The sequence below is a fragment of the Patagioenas fasciata genome, chromosome 3 (assembly GCF_037038585.1).
Source record: "Patagioenas fasciata isolate bPatFas1 chromosome 3, bPatFas1.hap1, whole genome shotgun sequence".
Classification (NCBI taxonomy): domain Eukaryota; kingdom Metazoa; phylum Chordata; class Aves; order Columbiformes; family Columbidae; genus Patagioenas; species Patagioenas fasciata.
This window is the reverse complement of record NC_092522.1, coordinates 25,827,225-25,851,109: the sequence shown is the minus strand read 5'-3', so window position 1 is coordinate 25,851,109 and position 23,885 is coordinate 25,827,225. Positions and strand designations below refer to the sequence as shown.

At 36.4% G+C, this 23,885-nt stretch overlaps 1 protein-coding gene across 7 annotated transcripts in view; it reads right to left on the bottom strand.

The window, feature by feature from the left end:
* EPRS1 (glutamyl-prolyl-tRNA synthetase 1) overlaps positions 1-23,885 on the bottom strand; it is a 39,321-nt gene that overhangs the window by 5,765 nt on the left and 9,671 nt on the right. The window contains exons 4-31 of one of the 7 annotated variants that reach the window (XM_071805968.1): positions 22,870-23,026; positions 21,566-21,705; positions 20,809-20,903; positions 19,707-19,833; positions 18,981-19,173; positions 18,432-18,603; positions 17,590-17,823; positions 16,482-16,566; positions 15,914-15,973; positions 15,603-15,623; positions 13,455-13,565; positions 11,679-11,815; positions 10,634-10,841; positions 10,105-10,217; positions 9,369-9,486; positions 8,895-9,266; positions 7,819-8,049; positions 7,115-7,363; positions 6,050-6,280; positions 5,454-5,719; positions 4,169-4,220; positions 3,098-3,307; positions 2,884-2,956; positions 2,256-2,335; positions 1,793-1,894; positions 969-1,124; positions 649-846; positions 121-294 (exon numbers count right to left, since the gene is read on the bottom strand). In XM_071805968.1, coding sequence (XP_071662069.1) covers positions 121-294; positions 649-846; positions 969-1,124; positions 1,793-1,894; positions 2,256-2,335; positions 2,884-2,956; positions 3,098-3,307; positions 4,169-4,220; positions 5,454-5,719; positions 6,050-6,280; positions 7,115-7,363; positions 7,819-8,049; positions 8,895-9,266; positions 9,369-9,486; positions 10,105-10,217; positions 10,634-10,841; positions 11,679-11,815; positions 13,455-13,565; positions 15,603-15,623; positions 15,914-15,973; positions 16,482-16,566; positions 17,590-17,823; positions 18,432-18,603; positions 18,981-19,173; positions 19,707-19,833; positions 20,809-20,903; positions 21,566-21,705; positions 22,870-23,026 — 4,365 coding nt within the window. The remainder of the gene's footprint in view (positions 1-120; positions 295-648; positions 847-968; positions 1,125-1,792; positions 1,895-2,255; positions 2,336-2,883; positions 2,957-3,097; positions 3,308-4,168; positions 4,221-5,453; positions 5,720-6,049; positions 6,281-7,114; positions 7,364-7,818; positions 8,050-8,894; positions 9,267-9,368; positions 9,487-10,104; positions 10,218-10,633; positions 10,842-11,678; positions 11,816-13,454; positions 13,566-15,602; positions 15,624-15,913; positions 15,974-16,481; positions 16,567-17,589; positions 17,824-18,431; positions 18,604-18,980; positions 19,174-19,706; positions 19,834-20,808; positions 20,904-21,565; positions 21,706-22,869; positions 23,027-23,885) is intronic. The other 6 variants (XM_071805970.1, XM_071805971.1, XM_065833891.2 and 3 more) reach the window with 6 other exon arrangements.

Genomic DNA, 23,885 nt, shown 5'->3' with positions numbered 1-23,885 from the left:
TGGAAAGTGCCTAGTATTTCTAATTGTATTATTACTTTCTTCAGCATACAAGGCATGCATAACATGCCCCATACATACTCCACATAAAAACTTCAAAACACCTCCTGGACAGAAATGTACCTTTAGTTCCCAGTGGTTGAACTTCCAGCCAGGTGAATAGTTGTCTCTCAAATCAGCCCGTACACGGATATTAACACTAAGCAGCCTATTACGATATTCATTGCATTTCTTCAATAAAGCCTCTTTGTCCTCTTCAGAAAGGGAATTTGTGATACCACAGGGAATAATTACAACCTGAAATACAATGACACGTACTTTATATTATTAAAAAAATAGCTCCTAGTTATTACAAAAACATAAAACCAATATTGTGGCCCTATATCCCAGTAATTTCTTTCAAGTTTTCAGAAAGATACCTTTCCCTTTTCATCCAAATGATACAGATAAGATTATTTCAAATAGATGGCCTTTTAAAGAGAGCTTGTCCACTGCAATACTCTAGCGATTTCTATTAACTTTATACAGCATGCTCTGTAATCAGAAAGTTCCTATCCTATGTTAAGTCTTCCAGGTGCCCTGTATGAAATACCAATTAATTCCAAGACAGGAAAGGAAACAAAATGTTAAGTTTACAGTATTTTTACACACCTGAACACAGGCTACTCGAGGTGGGAGAACCAAACCCATGTTATCTCCATGAATCATTGTCATTACACCAATAGTGCGAGTTGTGATGCCCCAGGAATTCTGATAAGCAAACTGTTTTTCTCCTGGTTTCTTGGGGTCTTCAAATACAATTTCAAACATCTTTGAGAAATTCTGCCCTAGATGATGCGACGTTGCTCCCTGAAATAGTTGCACACAGAAAATTCTATTCAATGGAAAGTTAAGTTTATCAAGCATCAGTTTAAGACTTTCATCTTATTGTGTTTACTGAAAAAAAATATTCTTCTAAATTAGATTAATACCTGGATAGCTCTTCCACTGGCAGATATAAATGCCTCTACAGTGGTTGTATAATCACCCCCAGCAAATTTCTCCTTCTCTGTCTTCCTTCCTTTCACAACAGGGATTGCCAGGAGATCTTCGTACACTTGAGCATACAGATCAAGTATCTGCATCACCTGCGATGAATATACTGTCTTAAGAACACTCAGTATTTTGCACTTGCTAAATAATGAAATATTTTTATATGCCAGAGTTTGAAATTTTAAAAAATGTAACACGTTTTCAAGATTGTGATTAAAAAACAAGATTTCTTCAATTGCTTAAAACTTTGGCTGTTATTTTCTATGAATCAAATAGCAACAACAATAAGCCATGACAGAAAACAAGAAGAGTCACTGCAGAAATGCCAGTCCAATGGCTATATTGACTTCTAGTTTCCACCTAAAAGTCTGAACATCTGCTAACCAAATAAAGACATGCCATGATATACAATAAAAGATCTGTCTTTTGGGCAACGGGAAGTGTTAGAATTTCTAGTAGTTAACATGTGAATGCATTATTTATTTTTTTTAAGGATTTTTAAAGAAAGTAATTCTTAAGAAAAGTAATTCTTAAGGAAAGGATTCTTTATGTATCACACTTTATGAACTCCCCATATTGTTTGAAGAGACTAAAGCCTCAGACATAGGTTACATCTGAGGAAAAAAATGGGTTCCTGGCATTTTTCCTGAGGGCTCCCAAAGAAAAGGAGACAGATTTCTATCACATCCTAGTAAAAAGATTTGTGTTGCTATGGAGCAAGGTAACTTGTGAAAGCACAAGCACCAGCACATTGGCTTCTTACCTCCTCTGCTGCTTCTTCATATGTTGCAAATGCTGTGTGACCTTCTTGCCAAAGAAACTCACGAGTGCGAAGGAAAGGTTGGGGATGTTTGAACTCCCAACGCTGGAGGGGGCAAAATAAAAAAATTGAACACCATGATTAACACTGAAATGTCAAATTATTGTTAAAAATAGTGTTTATGAATAAGTATTAGAAAATGCTGAACAAAAGATAAAAAGTCAACTATTCACAGGTTAAACAATTCACAGATTAAACCACTTAAACATTACCATCAACAATATACATTTGATAAAAGTACTTTCTATAAAAAAAAGTAAGAAAAGCAAATCACATAAACCACATTCATACTTTTGCCACAAAATATGTGCTGTGATCAGCACAATCACGCCATGTCCACATGGAATAATTGTCCTAGACTGTATTTATGATACAACAGTGACTCAGAAATCCTCTACAGACATACCACAATGTTGCACCACTGATTAAGCTTGATAGGAAGATCCCTGTGTGACTGCACCCACTTTGCATAGGCAGGATACATGACTGTAAAAAGAAAGCAGCTTTGGGTCTCTGCACAATAACAGCCAGTTTACACCAAACTTTTCTTTTTGCTACATATAAGATTAATATTCCTTGCTGTGAGAACTGTGGTTTTATGTTTAATTCTCCTTAAACCATGTTTTTTGTCTTAACACATCATATTTTCACTGAAGGGAGTACTTTCACTTTGTCCCGTGTCTCTGCAAAATAGCTTGCTTGTTTTGCTGGTCAAAGTACGATCCAAACCTTAGTATCTAATGGCACCATGTTTGAGTCACTGGCTTAGAGTGTGCAAACACATCTAGGTTCACAAATAAAAATCCACTGACATCAAGAATTCAGGATGTTACCCCACAGCTGATTCAATTAAAAACTTATCCAGCCTGGGGTCTTAAAATGTTTGTTTAAATTAGTCAGAGGAAACTTTAGTAAGTAGTTACAGAAAACATTCTAAAAAATGGGTTGCCACTTTTCAAAAGGGATGCTTGCGTCGGTTGCACTATATCTGTACCTGTTCTCTTTACAGCCCAACTGCATGAAAAGAGGTCTACCTGTTTCACTTGTGGGACGTACAGCAATAGGTTCAGCCAGATCTGTTTTCCCAGATCTTGTGACCCAAGCTACCTAAAGGAAAGAGAAAATAAACGAAAGAATAAAATCAAAGAAAACAAGCTTGAAAAAATGCTTACTTTCATACTCAGGTGCAGAGTAAGTAAGTGGCTTGGTGTTCTTGTACTCATATTAAAATAAAGTTTTGAAGTGTACCTCAGGAGCAAAGTCAGCAATGTGAGTCTTCTCTTTCTCTAGGGCTGCCTGGGACACAAACATGGGGAAGTAGCAGTTTTCCACTCCAAGTTTCTTGATCTCTGCATCGAAGAAGTTCTTGATAGCCTCCCAAATAGCGTAAGCCCAAGGACGAAGAATGTAACAGCCACTCACATCATAGTATTCAATCATCTCTGCTTTTGTGATCACCTTTCAAAAGATTATTTGAATATTGAAGTTTCAATTTAATACATGAAGAACATTCAGTAATTCAAGTGTCTAGCATGTGATTCAAGAAAAGTCTTCTATTTAAAAGTCTTTGCGCTCAAAAAGTTAGCAAAGATATGCTTTGAGATCACCGTTGTTATCCATAGTTAGAGAAAGTTAAGCAGGAACATTAAGTTTAATAATAGAACTGAATAATGTAAACACTTAACTAAAACCAATTAATCCAAGCAAGAGACAGTAGCTAATTTCCAGAAACCAACAAAACTGCACTTTTGTAAGAAACAGTCAGAAAATATTTTTAATCCTTAGGGTATATGCAAAAACTATACTAGTGAGAGGCAATGTACACCACTGATATTTATTTCCAATCTTCCATAAGTAGGCTAATCTCAAATACTCATCGCTACTCTGATTGTTTTGAACTTTATGAGCCAGCAAACTCTATCAACAGGTGCTAACTGCTGTTACACATCATCTTGAGGTGAACTAAAACTCCCAAGCCTGTGAAATTCTGATCACTTCAGTGAAGTTTTGCACTCCTGACGAAAGAGGAATTCATACATGAACTGAGAAAGTCCTATATACATATGGGTGGGTTGACAGTAATATTTTTCGCAGCTTTCTAAATTTATTCAGCTCTTCAATCCAGGCACTTCTACTTAACACCATGATAGCAATGTAAGAAATAGAAAGAACAAGTATTTTGTTTTCTATTAAACAAACAAACCCGCACAAAAAACAAACAATAAAAAACAGAAATACAAAATAAGATATAAATCCCAAACAGATTTTGATTCATAAGCAAATGTAGTAATTCTTTAAGTCAAACTGATGAGCACTTACCTGAGAGAACCAGTCTGCCAGATTTTCTTCTTTTTTAGCTTCTAGACCCAGCCTACGGTATGAGAAAAGAACCACATGTGTTGCACAGCATTTAGCAGTGAAATTTATTCTAACCTTTTCATTGGGGGCAGCAGCAGAAAAAGTGAAGTGTGGAAGAGAATATTTTAATTTTACTTCATAAAGTTAACTTTTCCCAATTTTTTTTTCTGACAATTCAGTATATATTGGCAAGAAGGAATTGCCAGCATTTCTTTGCCGTGGCTAACAAGAGTATTTCATAAAAACAGCCCTGTTTCTTTCCTGCTGTTGAACCTACTAATTCTCACCATGGTTGCATCGAAGAACCTCATAATGATGCATTAAAAAAGCAATGCCAACAAGAACCTAAAATTAACCTGACCTGCGTGCAAGCTGTCTTAATTTAAAAAATTTCTTATCTAGCCAGTGGCTACCATTTCAGGAAACTTAAGCAACTTGAATTCACCATTCATGTGAAAGTCACACTATTCAAGATGGAAAACTGACCCTACCACCAAAATAAAGCTACTAAAATGACAAGATTCTAAAGAAGGCTAAACTCACCAGACTTACATGACAGTAGATGGAAGTTTTTATATCTCTACAAAGAAGTTTTAAAGGTGAAAAAATGTATTTTTCTGGCGTATTTCCTATACAAACTAACCACATCTCTGTCTCTAACGTGTGATTTGTGTATCTGAGACAAGAAATAGTGCTGCATAATAAATGCCGCGGAAAAACTTCTAAACTTTCAGTGTGAGAGCAGGAGAGGGGATGCACAGCAATGATCACTGGATAGCTACACCACAACCTCCAGCAGTGCCTTCCTTGTGTCTGGGCTACATACTGCTCATGGTACTCACAGTAAGTATTTTGGAAAGTCTGGTACAATGAAATAAGCGTAAGGGTTTTTTTTCTCCAAGGTTTACACTGAGCAAGATACAGCAGCACATTTGCAGAAGCAAACATTGCAACACAGCAAGTTCTCAACGACAGTAATAGTACCCAGAGCAGCACAGTGTGCACTCTGCTTTATGCTTTTCGACAGGCTAGGTGGAATTTTTCTCAGTGGGATGCTGAGGTACAACTGACAGTAAATGAACTTTGGTAACTTGTTTTTCAGTTTGATCCTAAATATGAAAATTAACACAGTTAGTTTGCAAGTGTCCACACTTCCGAGTGAAATGAGAAACCTGTAAAACTCTAAATCTGAATAGCAGTAAACAGTTGAGGTCTCTAGCAAACAGATTAAAGATCACATCTTTACCTGGTTTGTTTCTTAGGCCCTTGACCCTCTCCTGATCCACTTGAGGAGAGTTCATTACCACTCTGTCCTTGCAAAGGTTCTTTTTTTGGGCCATCATTTTGCTTCTGTTGCTTACTCTGCTTTTCAGACTTGTTCTCTTTCTCTTTCTTCTTCTTGTCTTTGTCATCAGCACCACTAGCAGAAATTGGTTTATAGTCAACTCCTGCAACAGACTTATACTGAGCCTTCAACTGAAGAAGTTCCTTAACAGCTGCATCTATCTTTTCCTTGAAGAACAAAAAAATTAAAGATATATTCACACGGAAATCACAGGAATAAAATAGCTATATCAAAAAATAAAATGGATATGTATGGTATTGTGGACATGTACACTGTGTTGAGGAAAAACAACATGCAAAAGCCAATACTTGAATGCATAAACATTTTAAGGACTGGATCTGATCAGAATAATTTTAAAAGTACATTTCACATCTCAGAATTCAAACGCTGCCTACTCTAAATGTACATTTCTTAATTCCTACAATCACACTGAATTTAAAATAGATTTTTAGCTTTAAATACATATATTGCATTTTTACATTACAGGACATTTTTACCTTTTCTGCTTTTTCTGATTTCAATTTCCTAACTTCATCTCCTTGAAGAGCTACTTTGCTAAACAGGGCTTTAGCTTCAGGCGTGTCTGGACCACTGAGTACCATGTTTGAGGCCTGGGGCAAAGCACCTTGAGCTACTGGTGGATGTCCTGGCTTGTAGTCCTGCCCAGTCTTTTCCTTGTAGTCAGCTTTTAGAGAAAGAAGGAGTTTTACTGCTCCATCTACTTCATCCTATATGGAGGACAAATAGGAAGATGCACTGGTGAGAACTAAAGAGAGAACTGACAAGAAGCATGATTTTCAGGCTAAGAAAATAAAATTTTCACCTAGTAATAAACAGTGCTTCAAAATTAGTGGAGGACTCAAGTAACAGCTCTCCCCCAAGTACAGAAGTATATTTGAGAGCTGTCATATTGTACCAGAATGTTCCTCTAGTCCACCTGGTCAGCTACAACCTGTTAATAGCAGAATCTACACTGGAAAAATACAGTAAACTGTTTTACTGTTTTTAAAAAGGGCTTTTTTTAAAAACAAACAAACAAAACCCTCAAACAATCTGAAACCATCCAACACCAAAACCAATTCTACAAGGCAGAAATATAGGTGGAAAAAAACAGCAGCTCCTGAAAACATATAGGTTTGTCTTGTGTTCTTTTCCACAGCTATCACTGAATTTGTCAAGTTTTGAAGAGTTGTGCTATTGATGCAGCACACTACATACTTTTATCTTCACTTGTCCCAAATACAGCAAGAAAAAGCAAAATACATTAAAAACTTCTGCAGGGTTGACATCTGCTATGCTTGTGCCTATTCATCTAGATGTGAGAAGTTAAATTTGGCTTTCTACACCAGTCACATTTAGAATTTTTATCTCTGAGTCATGAAAGTATTCCGCATGAGAGTAGCCTTGTGGCATTATCAGGCCATCCAAGTTTGATGACTGAGCCATGACCTGGGCATAAGAGAGCTTAGGCCACTGTTTGATCATTACTTGGTGAAAGATGTCCCCCCAGTGGCAAAATGAGGTAAGAATTACAATTGCTTATTCTCTATTAACTATAATACCTTGGGAGCCTTCTCTGCTTTGAGTCTGCGTACCACTTCCCCTTGTTGAGCTACATTATCATAAAGTGCTTTGCCATCCACTAAGCTACCAGGTGCCAAGTTACTGCAGCATACAGAAGATGGAAGTGTAGTGGAAGGTATACAAGGAGGAGTTAAAGGTGGATTTCCAGGCTTGTACTCTTGACCTGTCTTTTGTTTATATTCTGCTTTCAGATTTAAAAGAATTTTCACAGCCTCATCTATTTGTTCCTGAAGCAAGAAAGGAAAACAGCAGTTGCAGATAAAGACATAAACACCAGAGATGCAACACAGTACTTAAGATAACACAACCTTTTCTAGAACAGCACTAACAGAGCTGTTGTATTAAAATTTCTAGAGCTAACTTGTTAGTATAAGTTGTCATTACTGAGTTCTGTGGTAAAAAGTATTCAGACTCTGAATAAAGAATGGTTCCCTGGCCACTATCAAATTACTACCAATTTATTATTGCTGTTTGAGCTTTCAAGTTGTAGGCCTTTTTTCAAGTTACTATCACAGAACTCACTACATCAGTCATATCAGCTTAAGAGAGCTTGGAAAAGCACTTCACGGAATTTGAAAGTACGTGTTTATATTTTGTTCCTCAAGTTTCACAAAACCTGTAATTAGGTTTTATCCTAAATTGAAAACATTGTTCCACTCAGAAGTATTCACTGTTATTACACCTTTGAAGCTTTCTCCGATTTAAGCTTGCGGACCACTTCGCCTTGTTCAGCTACTTTACTGTATAGAGCTTTGCTGTCTACTGGACTCAGGGATGGAAGAGTAGAAACAGGAGAAGACTGAGGAGGGACAAAGACCACAGGTGGGCTTCCAGGTTTGTACTCCTGGCCTGTCTGTTGTTTATATTCTGCCTTTAGGGATAAAAGGACTTCCACAGCAGCACCTATCTCATCCTGAAAGAGAAAGGAAGGGGCAGAGAGAGGGAGGAACAAAGACAGAGAGATGTAAGACTCCAAAGTGCACCTATGAAAAGACTGGCAGATTACATGCACCTATTCTATTTTCTTAATTATTCAGTAGAGTTGTTCAGACAAGTTTTCTCTACTACTTTCCTGCTTTGAAAAAATAATTTGTGTTAAGGGATATACAACTGTGTTAGTCCTAAATAGAATTATAACAATAAAGTAGTTTAGCTCTTCACATTTATTTATATTTTATGGTGTCACCAAGACACTATTATGGACAGTATTTAACCAGCAGGCAAAGTGTGTTATTTCTCATCTTTTCTTGCTCTGCATTAGAAAGAACAGAAAGAAAACAGCTACTAGTAGCTATGTTTCCTATACTGGATCTTTACTTTCTTTTTTCTTTTCTGTGTTTTGTTTTTGTTTTGATTTGGTTTTAAGGTCTAAATAGCAACAAGTCAATCCTATGAAGTCACATAATTTGACCAGATTTAGTTAAATAAATACATACATATTGCAGGACATCTCAACCCCAAAGACCAGAAGAACTGGATGCTTAATCAACTCATGCTGTGGGGTGAATCCTGTCCACATTTCAGAGCAGCAGTCTAAGAAACACAGGGATTTACCTGCATCTTTATGCATATTAACACAAACTTTGTCATATGTGCCTAGCTAAAAGGTGAGTACTGGAAAATACAAGTCTTGACAGAACAGAGCCCAGTCCAAATGATGAACACCATGAAGACATGGAACCATAAGCACCCATTCACCTCCACAGACAGAAGACAATGGGCTATGCAAACGCAAACAATAAAACATTAAACAGCCACCTTAGGTGCTTTCTCAGCCTTCAGTTTTCGGACCACTTCTCCTTGCTCTGCTACTTTATCATACAGAGCTTTACTGTCCAGGGTACCAGAGGTCTCAGGCTTTGAAGACTGTTCAGTTACAGATGCTGGAGGATTTCCAGGCTTATACTCCTGGCCTGTCTTCTCTTTGTATTCTGCTTTCAAGGCCAGCAACTGTTTCACAGCTTTATCAATATCTTCCTTTGCTGCCTTCTTAGCTTTCAAGTCACGAACTATGTCACCCTGTGCAGACACTCGGTTGTACATTTCCAGGTGACCTTCAGATACAATACAGGTTGGAGTAGAATTATCACCAACAAGCGGAGCAGATTTTCCTTTTACAGCTGAACTAGCCTAAAAAAAAAAAAAAAAGTCAAGTGTTCAGCACAACAATCTTGTACAGTAACAGATGTTCAGTCATACATTTTATAGAACTTCTATAAAACACAGGTTTACCTCTTTCTTTGCAGTTTCAGCTTTGCTCTTCTCTTTTGACCCAGATGTTGGCATTTCCTTAGTGTGTCCATCAGGGATGTAAATCAAAATGCACGGAGCATCTTTACAGCTGTAAGGACTATAAAAGTATTTATAGAAAACACAACAATAAAGGAAATACAAGATAAACATGAAACATTCATTGAAACAAATGTTCTACTCTTTCTACAAAATGTTCTGGCATAACTGCAAGTTTATCTTTGTACACCACTGTAGTTACCCAAACTTACATAACTGGGGATCTGCACTGATTTGTTACATACAAGGGTTTTTTTTAATGTTACTATATCATGCTGAAAGGCAGTGTAATTTAGTAACTTGGTAGCCTGCTAAAGCACTGTTACAATTAAACAGTATGCACACACTGTAACTGGGCAAACACCTGTTTTATTCTGTAACATTATTCCTTAATTTATATATTTGGAATTAGAAGGAAACCATGATCTCTTTACTAAGTCCAAGTTAGCTGGGGTTCACCAGAAGCTCAATGTGCTTGCCTTAGACGGTCTGAAGAAGGAGGAATGTACAAGCTAAAAGTGACACCAGTCCACAGAAATATTCCACAGAATGGTCACAGTAAAGGTGAAAATTTTTGCAGGCAACTTTACTCTTGCCAATACATGTGCGAAAACATTAAAATACAGCAAGCTAAAGAAAATTCTGTGAAGTCTGCTTAGACCACTGTCAGGCAGCTTACCTCACTGGCTCATATGGTTGATCACAAATAAAGAATCCTCTCCTCTGAAGCTGTATGATGTCCCCTTTTTTTAAATCCTTAAGGCAAGGATCACCTAACATCAGTTCTTCTTGCTGTAAGTGTTAACATAAATCAGTCCAAATCTAACAGTGCATAACAAATAGTAAGACATACAGTAGAGCTGTTGACGGATAGCGGTGATTTTCTGATTGTGGAAGTGTTGAAATGTTAGTTAATTCCAGGGGCAGCAGAACAAGTACTTGCAATAATATGCCATATCACAAGATAAAAACTCAAACTGCTGGTCACAGATGTTTAAAAGTCAGGTAACACCTGAGAAAAAATGTAAGTCAAATTTTAACTTGGTAATTACGAGAGGTTAAATGGAAACTAGGTATATCAGCATGATTTACTTGTTTGACAAATGAAATCTTAAGGCTTTTTTAAAAAGGTAACTAGACATAGCGATGGCAAAAAAACAACCCAAAATTAAGGTTTGTAGAATAAAGGGGACAAGAAGATAACTTACCTTGCTGTTTTGGTTGATATATTGCTTGAAATCTTCATCTTTACCTAGAACTGGCTTAGTGATCAGATGCTCATAATTAACACAGACAGTTGGGATGAGTGGTGCACGTGGAGTTTCTGATAACCAAGTGATCTTAGTTGTTTTTTTGAAATCCTTATTCTCTAAGTTCAACTTGGCATCAATGGACACAATTTTTCCACTTGAATTTCTACAGGAAAACAGAAATTACCAGGAAAACTGAAATTAATAAGAGTAAAGCCTAAGTGATTTGTTCTCAGTTTATACTGCACCCTATCAACAGATTCACTGAAATACAAGTGATCAGAGTTCATTTTTGAAGTGTGGGAGACAGGTAGGAAAGAGTGTATTCATTCTTGAAGTTCTCCTTCAGTTTTGATTTCTTAAACATAAAGAGACAGTAAAGAACATGAGGAAAAAAAATTCTCCTTATTTGCTTTATGTTCTCTATCCCAGCTCACCCCATTCTGCCACCGTTTCAACACAACCATTTCAAAGATAGTCTGATGGCAACGGTCTCCTTCCCCCACCTTAACAGTTTGGCAACTGAGATTTTGATAGGTGTAGTTTTTCAGTAGGTAAAAGTGGTTATTCGTTATAGCGTGAAAGCTGTTAAAATTCCAAGTCTTCTGTGGTTCTGGGTTTGTTTGTTTTTGTGGGTGGTGGTGGTTGTTTTTGTTGTTGTGTTTTGGTTTGGTTTTTGGTTGGGGGGTGAGGGGTGTTTGGTTTGGTGTTGTTTTGTTGTGATTTTAAATTTTGGTTTTGTGTCTGAAAATGCTGTTTCACAGTGGAAATACTACCACAGATATGTGAAGAACACTGGATGAGAGGGACACACAGTATCAGGACTGGTGATTTCAGATCCAAATCCACAGCAAAATAAATAAAAGTAAATATTTATAAACTGAATCATAGAACAGACATATATGGACAACTATAAGTATTTTACTGTTTCAATCTACCTATTACAAAAATATTTTAAAAAGGTGAAAAGCAAATAAACATTTCCTCTCCCAGTATTAGTTACCTGTTCAATTTAGTGATGATAATATTGCCCCAATTTATGAATGTAACCACCTCTCCCTCTGTCAGGGTCTCTGCATCTGCACCCTCGATCAGGACTCTGGAGCCATACCACACAGGTTTCAACCCAACATCGGCATTCTGTGAATAATGATTTTTATTTGAAAGAAGACACTGTCACTTACACAGCCTGACTAAATTTAATGCAGTGCCACAACACTGCTTTAATTATCACAGAAGACATAGAAGAGAGAAGACATACAACAACAGTAACACAAAGCTACAGTACTCTTCCACAAGTCTCTCAGGTTTCTGGTTCACAAGTGTTGCAAGTGTTTCTCTAACAGCACACTAAAAAAAAACCTTATCTCCTATCAAATACTAGCTCCAACACAACCGATAGCATACCCTGTTTCTTTAAGGTTCATACATCTTTAAGATATTACAGAAAAAACTTAAGTTTTTCTCAAGTTTCCATTTTGCTATGCAAATTCCCTTCAAAAATAATTTCATAAATCTAATTTTTGCTTTTTTATATAGTTAACACAGAAACAAATATGGAACATCTCTCAGCTGCATAGATGTTTAAAGATAGGCACTGGAAATACATGCTTATCACACTAAAAATACTCAGCTTTAAATCACCTAACAATGGAGATAAACCTTAAAAAAAAAGCAGACAGCTAGAACTTCTGACTTTTTCAACTGAGCAGGAGTTTTGAGATTTGTTTCTTCTGGTCAGTTCTTTCTTCATTATATACTGGAGGAAGCATTTTTAATATGAATGTTTTAATATTCTGGCTTGCATCTGACCAAACTTCAGACTTCTTGACTCTTGTAGAGACACAATTCTCACTTGCATCTGCTCAAAACCTGTTTCCTTGTTTATCTGCCACAGGGAAAAAGGCAAACTAGATGTTCACCTCGCACTTAGAAGAAATAGCAACAGGAACGCTCAGAGCAACAAAATAAAACCACATAAATGATGTAAAACCTCAACAATATTCACTTGTTTATAAGTGTGATACCTAGAGGATGCTTTCAATGAGGCTTAAGTACCACTTGAGATGCTACACTCAAAGGAAAGCATCTTTCCTAACTGTAGCACCAAAAAAGAATTGGGTCAGTAACATCCATGGCTTCTTAAAGCTTCTTATTCTGTTTACTGGATACTAAAACTATCAAATTAGCAAAGTCTTAACTTTTAATAATAACTGTTTGCTATCAAAATTTAAAAGTCATATTAAAAAAATCCAGAGATGGGTAGAATTAACATGTTAATATTCTTCTTCTCTACACATACATTCTTCTCTACGTAAGTCTAATTTTATAAACTATTTTTTAAAAGTCTCCTACATTCAGCACTCTTATGAATAAGCAGTATCTACTGTATTATAGCCATAAAGCTTGAATAAAATTTTATAATTAAACTTCTCTGTGAAAGTTAGCATCAAACAATAATATAAACTATCTGAGCATCACTCCATACTTGTAATATCTCACTCCTTCTGAAAACTCCCAAGAGAGCCCTTTCAATGCACTGTCTCTATGCACTCTATATATATAGAGAAGCAGTTTCCCACATCAGCTTAACACAACAAACACATTCAGTAGTTGCCCACTTTCTGACAATTCTGTGAAAAAAAAATACACCTTGGTTTTATCTCATGCTGTCTGAGCAAGTTAAAAGCAGGACTCTCCTTGCTGACTGTTCCAAGCCAAGGTACTTCCAGCCTGACTGATCTGCAATACAAGAATATTAAGAGAGTAAAGGGAGAACCTTTGGATGTTTAGCCACTTCTTTCATCTCCTCTTGAGCTTCAGGAATATTTACTGGGACCACTGCATCTTTCAGTAAAGCAGTGTACCGAGGTGCTACTGGGTCTATAACCTATAGAAAACAAATGAGGGGGGAATCATGACTATAAGACACTGACAGAAATAAGATTTTGTATAAAACAACAACCACCAAAAAGGAATATTAACTGGTATTCTTCATGTTACTGCATTTTTGTGTTTGCTTTAATGTTACTTTAACGTAAATCTATAGAAGAGAATATCAAGAAAACAGTGGTAATACTTCACCATTTCCCATCTCTACTGAAATATTTTGAGTAAAAACTAGAGATAGGGTCCTACTGACACCAGAAGCAACCAAAATTATGAGCTAATGCCTCACAGTGAAGACAACAAAATGTACTTTGTTAGTAGTTTTATTATGCACATCGGCCATTACATCTGGACAACTTTATCTCTAGGTAGTTGAATTTAAAGCAGTAATTTAGCAGTCCAGTTCATTCCTTTTGCAGTACCACAAGAACTGATCCCATACTCATTTTCCAGGTCAGTACTCCAGCAGAATGAGGGACAGATCTGGTTACAGAGGAAGTATCAATTAAGTCTGCGCTTTTAATACAGACACATTAGATACTATAATAAGGCAATACCATAATGTGGACTTCATCAGAATTTCTGCAACGTGAGTTTGGCAAGAAAAAGATACCACTAAAATGTCTTCCTATGCCTTTATTGTCGATTTTCAAACTCAGCTGATGTAGTTTTTCACAGCATTTTTCATACCTGAAATATTGGTTTGACAAACTGTTCAGAAGCGCTTAAAAACATAATTCAAGCAAAACAGATGTCTAGGTCCAAAAGGAGTATCAGAGATCTACCAGTGTAACTGGAAACTAACACAAAGGAAAACACCCGCTTTTGTTAATATAAGGTGACTTTTCTTCTCCTTAGTTTATTCCTGCTCAAGTGAAAAACTACACGGCAATTTTAGAAAAAAATATTTAGCATCTAATTGCTTGACATTAGCAAGTAAGGTGATACAATGACATACTTCTAAGAAGTCACACATTTGCAAGTTCATAATCACTGAAGTCAGACTCCTAAATGTTAGAGACACACTTTAAAAAAGGACTCGTGTGTTTATCTCAAAATACAGGTGTGTGTTTTTATATCATAATTTTGATAACTAAATGACTGAATTTTACAATGTTATTACCAAGCTCTTTATTTTACTCATTAAAACACCCAAACCTTCCTCAGATGACAGATATTAAAAAGTCAGTAGCATAATTACAGCATACTATATAAAATAAGAGCTCTCACACATGCAACTGGTTTTGCGGGTATTGCAGATTGCAAACTATCTGCACAAGTACATGTAAATAAAATTAGCTAATAAATATGGTTCTGTCCAAGGAGTTGAGCCAGAGGTCTAAGAAATTCAGTTGAAAAGCCAATTAAAAAAAAAAGCCCTGGCAGTCCATTGTGGATTTTTGCCTAATATCCAATTCTTAGTCCTATTTATGCAGCAACAGAAAGAACCAATTCATAAACCTTTCGTATGTAGCAGACCAAATGCAAAATACATGAAGTAATACAAAGACACATGCCAGACAAGCAATAACTACTTAAATGAACAGATCTGGGTACTATCTAAGCAAAACCAAGCAGAAATCCCAATGCAAAATAACAGGTGTTTCCACAATCACACAAAATATGCAATCAGCATTATAACAATTCGCCTTATTATAGTGTCCAAGCATCCGCTGCCAGAAAGCAACTAGCCATGTCAAGATGCAATATTCCTTCTTTGACATTTGGTCAGAAACATCAGCAGTGCTGGCTTTACCTACATAGGCAGCATGCCCAACACATTAGTCCTTTAGCCACAGAAAGGAAAAGTGGCCAACATGACTCAAATTGAATAAGATTTGTGTTTACATTAACAAATAAGCCAAACCAGAAATGGGCAGCCTTTAAAACTAGGAATAATGCATTTTCAGTGGGTTTGTAGAGCTCCTGTTATATAAGCAAATGTGACTGTGCTATGAAGCTGCAAAATGATAGCTTATGCTATGTATGCTTACAGCACTGTAAGCTATATGCTAAGGTAAAAAGCATTAAGTAATACCTTCTTACAGATAGCTCGCAGCTTGAAAGCAGAAAAATGAAATGCAGTTTTCATATCAGATTTACAGCAAATATCATAAACTTTCCTCGTACTACTAAGTAAGGCAAGTAAGTATTGGTATAAGAGAATTAATAGGATTAGTGCTAGTTTGGGTTAGAAAGGGGGGGACATTCCATTTTCCTGAAAGTGTGCCAAATGCAACATATTGCAACTGCTACTTGTTGTGAGAAGCACTCCAATGAATGCTGGATTCTCTACACATCCCAGAAAGAGAACATCAGGAGTAGCAACAAATTCAAGTAAGCACATACCTTTTTGTTAAAGGACCAAATTTTATCCCACTCCATATTCACGACAGATCGAGAGGAGCCCTAGAAAAAACAAACAAACAAATCCCATGTTAATATAAATATTCAGGCTATTAAACCCATTTTAAAAAAGGTCCTTCAAAGACCACAAACCCTCTACCATTGGCATTCATCTAAACAGTTTAGAAATACACACTGAGCTTGCAAAATGGCTTGCATGGTGTTGTGTGGTGCATGGTATTGTGTGTTGTTGTGTGTTGCATGTTACATGGTGTTGCATGGTGCTACGTGGTGTTGCAAGTTGTGTGTTGTTATGTGTCCTTGCATGTTCTTGTGTGTTGCATGTTGCTGCATGTTTTTGTGTGTTGTATGTTCTTGCATGTCATTGTGTGTTGCATGGTGTTGCGTGTTGATGTGTGTTCTTGTGTGGTTTTGCGTGTTATGTGTCATTGCATGTTATAGTGTGGTGTTGCATGTTGTTGCGTGTTTCTGCATGTTGTACTTCAACTGAAACTTTACAAAAACTTGTCCTTACCAAGTGAGAGTCAAAGAATCAGAAGAGAACACCCACCTGAGCAGCAATAAACTGTTTTAGCCCTTCAACTGTCATGCCTCTTCTTAGGACACCACGCACAGTGGGAAATCTTGGGTCATCCCTGTTAGGAAAAGATGTTACATCAGTATCACATGTTAGATTCTACCTATTAGACTGATCAAAAACTTCACTAATACTGCCACACAGGAAAAGTTCACCTTCGCTTGTGGGAATTAAGAGCTAGATGAGAAGACCTAACTGAAAAGACTGAGCTCTTATTCATACCAAATGTATGGTGAAGATTTTCTTCTGGCTCCATGCATAAGCTAGGAATACAAGCTTCCATCACAACTGAAAAATTAAACCAACAAAATAAGCACACCTGGCACACCTTAGTAAGACAACCAGGCAGCCTAGGAACTTGTGTAAAATGATGGTCCCATAGGCTGAACACAGAATTACTAAAACCAGCCCAGGAAAAAACACTACAAGGGGTTGTCTGGTTTAGCATTATCCATGGATTTCTTCAGACTCCTATGCTATGAGGAGAGAACTTCAAACTCTGTGCTCCCACAGCTGGCCCAGTGTGGGAATGAAAAAAGGAGCCTCTCTAGACTGCAAATTTCTTGCAGAATTGTAAACCCACAGCTCACCCCCTTTCTAGGAAAATACTTCGGCTACTAGGTCACTGAAAACCATCTGCAGAAATCCAGTTAACATGAAAAAAAAAAAAAAAAGGAAAGAAAGAATGGAGGGAGGGCAGGTGGGAGGGAAGTAGGATGGATTTGACTAGATGGACAGCACCAGTAGTTTTTCAATTCAGGCCCCCTTGTGGCATTGCTCAGGAATGTCTCTGATGACTCAGAGTGGAAAATGTGTAAGTAGCATCAGCAGTAAAAGCCAAAGTCCAAAAATAAGCTACATTCTCTTCACTACAGGATATGAACACATATGTACACAGTTACCGTAAAGTAGTAAGCAGATACATGGTGCGTGCAGAAGCCAATGTAATTAATCTATGCTCTTAAATAGTGTTTAAATATTCATTCATGCTGCTTTGATGTCTTAACCGCTGTCCAAAACAGAGAATGTATGCATCAGTCATGAGCATCCAAAGGAACAATGCTGAACTACAACCACATACCATCCATCCACAAGCCCTTCGTTGACAAACCACGTAAGTTTTCTCTTGGAGAGCACAGTGTTGTTGAGGTTTAGCCGGCTATACTCCCATATATATGGTTTCCTAATGCCCAGTGCCTCAATGATCCAGTAGAATTGTTCATCTCTGTCATGGTATTCAGTTGTTCTCAATGCATGTGTGACACCTTCAATACTGTCAACAATGGGGCAGGCGAAGTCATATGTGGGATAAACCCTGAGAAAAAAGCTCCAATTAGTAGGGCAGAAGAACAAAACACTGTCCTCCCATGCAAATATTTAAACTAAGCATAATTCATATTTATATATTATATCTATCCTGAAAACTTTCAGGTCAAGACTAAAATAGCACATACACAGTAAATTCTCCATAAAAAGACCCAGAGGGCAATACACTTTTAAAACAAAGAAAGCCTTCAATAAATTAATTGATCATAGCCTTAATATTCAAAACTTTAAAAAAAAAATAAATAAATCCTACACTGCTACTGCTCTTCTCAAACACACGAAATGCTGACTTATAGCGGTTGTTTTCCCTAAGTGCCAAGAAGAATAATTAGTTGATTGAATAACGTGCAAAGCTTTCATGCTTAAAACAAACCCCTACCCATAGACATAGCTTTATTATTATACAAATGTTAAATCAATGTTTGCAAAAAGGGAGTTGTATAGCTGGAAACAGAGGTTTCAAATAAGCACTCAAGCATAGCCTTGAACAACTGGGTAAGCTTACTTCTACGCACAATATAGTAATTTTACTAAGGAACGGTAAACATCCTGAAAAGTGCAAAAATCAGAGGGCACACATGGTGGAAGTGGACATACTTGTAGGTACTTCCAGTACGTGGGTGAGGCTGGTTTTTACAACGATAAAGTGTTGGATCCCTCATACACCCATTGTTACTACTCATATCTATTTTTGCTCGTAGACAACAGGTTTGTCCATATTCTGTTCCCTTTTTCATTTCTTCCCACATTTGTAGATTCTTATTAACACCTAAGAACAATAAAAATAAATAATTTTCTATGGTATTATGAAGTTGATATAGAACCATGTTTTACTACTGCAGTAACAAAGAGCAACATCACCCCCTCTCTTTAGGTACTGAAATTCATTTTCACACATTTTATATTTTGAATTTTTTAAAAGTGGTAATGAATACTGATGAATTCATACATACACAAGTCTCCTTCACCTGTCTAAATGTACACTTATTCCAGCCTTGTAAAACAGATCACCAAACACTCCCAAGTTCCTAAAAGGACCTTAGAGATATACAATTATTTATCTCATGCATCTTTGTTAATAAAAATCAAGTCTTGATGCCAAATTAAAAAGATAAGGAAGTGAGACAGAAACTTAAGATGTCTTACAGTTATTTCTGTGTTTAGATTCGATTCTTTGCTCACGTTCTGCTTTCATTTGTTCAGCAGGAGTGTCATCCACATACGCCTTCCCTTCTTGAATAAGTTTCTCAGCATATTTCATTATTGTTTCAAAGTGATCTGAGGTATATGTAAACTGGTCTGGCTTGATGTGCAGCATTGCCACATCTTCAAGAATAACCTGCAAGGTGTTAAAATGTATGCTGTAATATTCAGGACACTTAGTTTTCTTAAACCTCTATCCTCTTCCTGCCAGATGTGGTGTTTTTAATGCTTCATTGTCCAGGAAGCCATAAGAATAATATGACATGCATGAAAGAGAGGCAGGCAGTTATCATTAATTCACAGCATTTAATTATATGAGATCAGACTTAGACAACTTGAAGAAAGAGGCAGGACAAGAAAAAGAGATGAAAGCTGAAACAAATTACTTGTAACGGACTAAGATGTGTTTATACAATGAAACCAAGAACATATTGCAAGAGTACATACTGGAAAATAAACATGGGAAAAAGGGCAGAAATAAACTACCAATAAAAGGGCTTTAAGCTTAAAAAGGTAAAGATGATGGAAACATTTTCCAAGTATCAGACTTAAGTGTAATACTGGTACCATAAAAAACTAGTGAAAAAAAGTGTGCAAGAGCAGATCTGTATGTCAATTACCTTTAAATTAGCTATACAGTGAATGGATTTCCCTGATCTCTTATCATACCTTTTCAAAGTCTTCTTTCTCTTTTTCTGGATTTGTGTCATCAAATCTCATAATAAGTTTTCCCTTAAAGTTAACTTGGTAGTGCTGATTTAGTAGAGCAGCTTTGGCATGACCGATATGCAGATATCTGAAAGGGAAAATAGAAATAAATACATACATCAGCACTAGTTCAGCTTGGGATATCTGGTGAAATAGTGTACATTTATAAAAGTAGATTATGGGGTTTTTACCACAAATTCAGTAGTTAACTAATAAAAATACCTAAATCTGTAAATTAGAGTGAAACCATAGATATAAATATAGGACTGCAATTTACAGACTAACTTAAGCCAACTGTTGATGATACTCAGTAGTTGCTACCAGATAATCTTAACCTACCACATTCAAAAGAGTGCAATATGTGCTATACACATATATGTACATAATACATAACTCATGAAATGTAAACAACAGTTTATACTGGGCTAACAGATTAAGAACACTACTACAGAAGTCATATGATGCTGAACAGCCAGTTTAATGAAAAAATGCAATCATGGAAATTTTACAGCTCATCAGGCAATTCTAAAAAAAACCGGACAATTGAAAGCTGTCTGAAAATTGTATTTATGAAACTGGCTCATCACATCTTCACTCTATGGTCTTTAAGGAGTTTGTGTTTTGGGACTACACACAGTCTGGACTCTGGGGCCAAAGGCCTCCATCATGCATTTGGTGTCAAGCTTCCTAACCTATACACCTTTCCTTTCTCAAACCTAAGCTTCCTTGAGAAGAGCCAAGAGTCCTTTCACTCAATTCATCAAGACCATATCTACACATCAGAGCAAATGCCATCCCTTCTGCATCTCCTCATCCTCCGCTAAGCAGCACCATGTCACCTGCTGGCAACTAACCTCCCTATTCCAAGTTCAGGGTACACTGTAATGAGCTGTAGACAAGAAGTAAACATAAAACCATAATGCAGATGTGGACAAAGCTTTAAATACTCATCTGGCTTAAAAGTCTTGTTTGATGAGCTGATTAACACCTTCACCAAAGCACACGTTGGTTTTTTTGAAAGAAAAAGCACAAATAGAACCTTCGCAAAGCATTTGTTTCTTACCCACTTGCTTCAGGAGGAAATCTTACAATGACCTTTCCCATCTCTGCACCAGGAAGCTCAACAAACTTCCCGACATCTGCTTTCTTTTCTGTTGCCTTAAAAATTAACAGACATAATTACAGACTACATTAGCTGTAAATCAGATATGAAACTCTAGATAATAGCTTCTGCACCAAGGTCTTCTTACAATCCAGACAACAAAAAGCTGCTGCGTTGGACCACAAATTCATCTCTTCACAACTTTCACATTATTTCTAGTACATCGAAACAAGTTTAATTCTGGAGTTTCAAGTTATATTGTCTTCAAATGTGATCTAGGACTGAAAAGTTGCACCAAGTTGTTTAATTTATTCCATAGAATAAAACAGTTGCTAGACAAGTTTTTACATCTTAGTGTTCTTAACCTGAATGCGATCAACAAGTTCCATCAACTGAAGACTGAAATCTTTGCAGGTCTATTAGGATCTCAAAATCCTCTTAGAAAAAGCAAACAATATACCTAAAGAGCAGTGCTGATTAAGAGGGGTCATTTTCACATTATTACGTTTAAGTATTGGACAACACCACTCATCCACTCATACCTTTTTAAACATGAAAGTGACAGCTTTATATCTAAACGAGTTTTCAAAAATGGAATTTACTGTATAACTGATTCCATTAAATTTAATTCCTTTTAATTCTCTAACTTAAACCAAAATCTTATACTGTATTCACACAAATAAAACTGCTCTCTCCAGAGGATCTGAGCATATCTTACCATTTTAACCTTTGGTGTACCAGAAGCCCACTTGGCTCCCACTGACTGAAAAGCAGGCTGTACCTCAAGAAAGCCAAACCATCGCTTTGCATGGACAGGAGCTTTGTTTTGCTGTAATTGCTCTTGCCATATGTTATTATCTGTTAGAAAACAAATTGTTTTTCAAGCTATTAGATTATAAAAATGAAATTATTAGCAACAGCAATTTTTAGGACAAAAATGAATTATGATTTTAAAAAATCTACTTATGCTCTCTTCTGAAAAGGCATTTAGTCATGGGGATACAAGTCCTTCTAAAGCAAATTAAATATAAAGACTCCCTCCAAATTGAAAACATACTGCATTCTTTCTTGGAGTCATGAAAGGAGAATGTGGGGTGGGACTGACGAACATACATTTTTCTTTTTATCACCAACTTCATAATTAATGCCAACTTTTTTTTTTTTCAAGACAGAAATATAGGATATCCCTCTAGTGTGTCTACATCTGATGTTTTCTAAGCTTCATCAGAAGTGAAGCATGTATCAGTACTACGCTTTATTTTGGAGGGGCTGTAATCCCATAGTCTAATTTTCAAGGCTCGCAGCTTCACTAAAAATATTCTGATGCAGAAAAAAAAAATCCAAGTAGTACAGTCCCTTTGGATTTTTTGGAAGAGCACCAACTTTGAAAAAATACCAGAAGATGTTAGCTACTAATCTTGAATATGCAGTTTACTTTCAAGAGGAATTTGGTTACATTGAATGGTAGACTGACAGCTATCAATTTTAGACATATATCTAAGAGAATATAAAAACAAAACCCATAAAAAAGATCATCAAAGCTTCATTTAACCTCTGAAAGGTATTTAACACAGTAACATACACCTCTTTCAATAATTCAAACTAAATACCAAAGAAATTTACTAAGATAATGTCATGGAAAGGTCTGTGTATGTAATTTTATGCTGTATTACAAAATAATTTAAATATTTAATCCAAAATTTTGAGCCACAGAAAATGTTCATATTTAGCCAGTAGGTAACAAAAAGACACTCTTATAGTTAACACATAAGTAGTTAAAAATATTCCATCTATAATTACAGCCTATAAATTTCCAAATATAACAACCATTTAAGAAAAATAAGAGTTTCTTAAGCTGCACTATTCCCATCACTAGCAATGCACAGGTCAAAGCAGTATGCACAATAGTATATAGTCTGGCGTACATCTAAGAGTTGCTACTAGCAACCACAACAAAGAAATTTGAGGACTCCTGGTATACACAGATTTCAAGCCAATGAAAGCTAGAACATACACTGATACCTTTTAGCACAGCCCAGACACACAAGTCTGCGAGACTCAGTGAGTTTCCGACTAAGTAGGTCCTCAGAGACAGACAGTGATTGAGCTCTTGGACTGCTGAAAGAAACTGGCTGGTGGTAGATAACTTTGTAGCACTGAACTCCAGCCAATGGTCAATCTATTTCAAGGGATATAAGACAAAGTTAAGAAGCAGAAAGAAGCATGTTAAAAAATGAAGCAATATACAATCCATTTAATAGCTGAACAGAAAATATTAGTTGGAATATTAGCATTAAATATATTGGAGAATAAATAATAATTTATATTTAAATAACTTTTAAAATAAAATATACCGAAACCCAGAACTATACTAAATGATTAATTTCTTCCTTCAGGATGCATTCTAACTGCTGAAAATACCAACTTATTGAAGCTATTCCCATTGGTAAAAAAATAATCAGCGGTTCTTAGGTACTTATTTATCTCATATAGTACATAATAATCGTCATTGTCCTTTATTTAGATTTAGGTTACTTTTGTGACCTATTTGATCTTCCCGCTACTGCTACTAAGTATACCATTTTCCCCTCAGTTGCTATCTTCTCTGCCTCATCGCCTTTTAGATTTGAAGAAATCAAGTCCCTCCCCCACCTCATTTCCCTCCCACTTCTGCAAAAGTCTTACCCCATGAAAGGAAACACATCTCAGTACATAAACAAAAACAAGCACCAAAACAAAACAAAAACAAACAAACAAACAAACAAAAATCAAGTCCTTGGTTAATAGTGTAGCCCTGTCTACAAATGGAATCCCTCAACTGTGTAAGAGACTGTCTCTTCTAGTCCTCTGTTCCTATTTCATGTGCAAGTGTTCTGTAAACTGCAGCAGGAATCCTTCCAATATTCAAGCCAATGTGGCAGGCACAGATGTAATTACACCACCACAGAATTCAGTTCAGCCATTTGCAGTTATGCTCCTAAATATTTGCACCACAAATGCAGCTGTCACTGCACTTCTCAAAGTACAATGTTATTTTC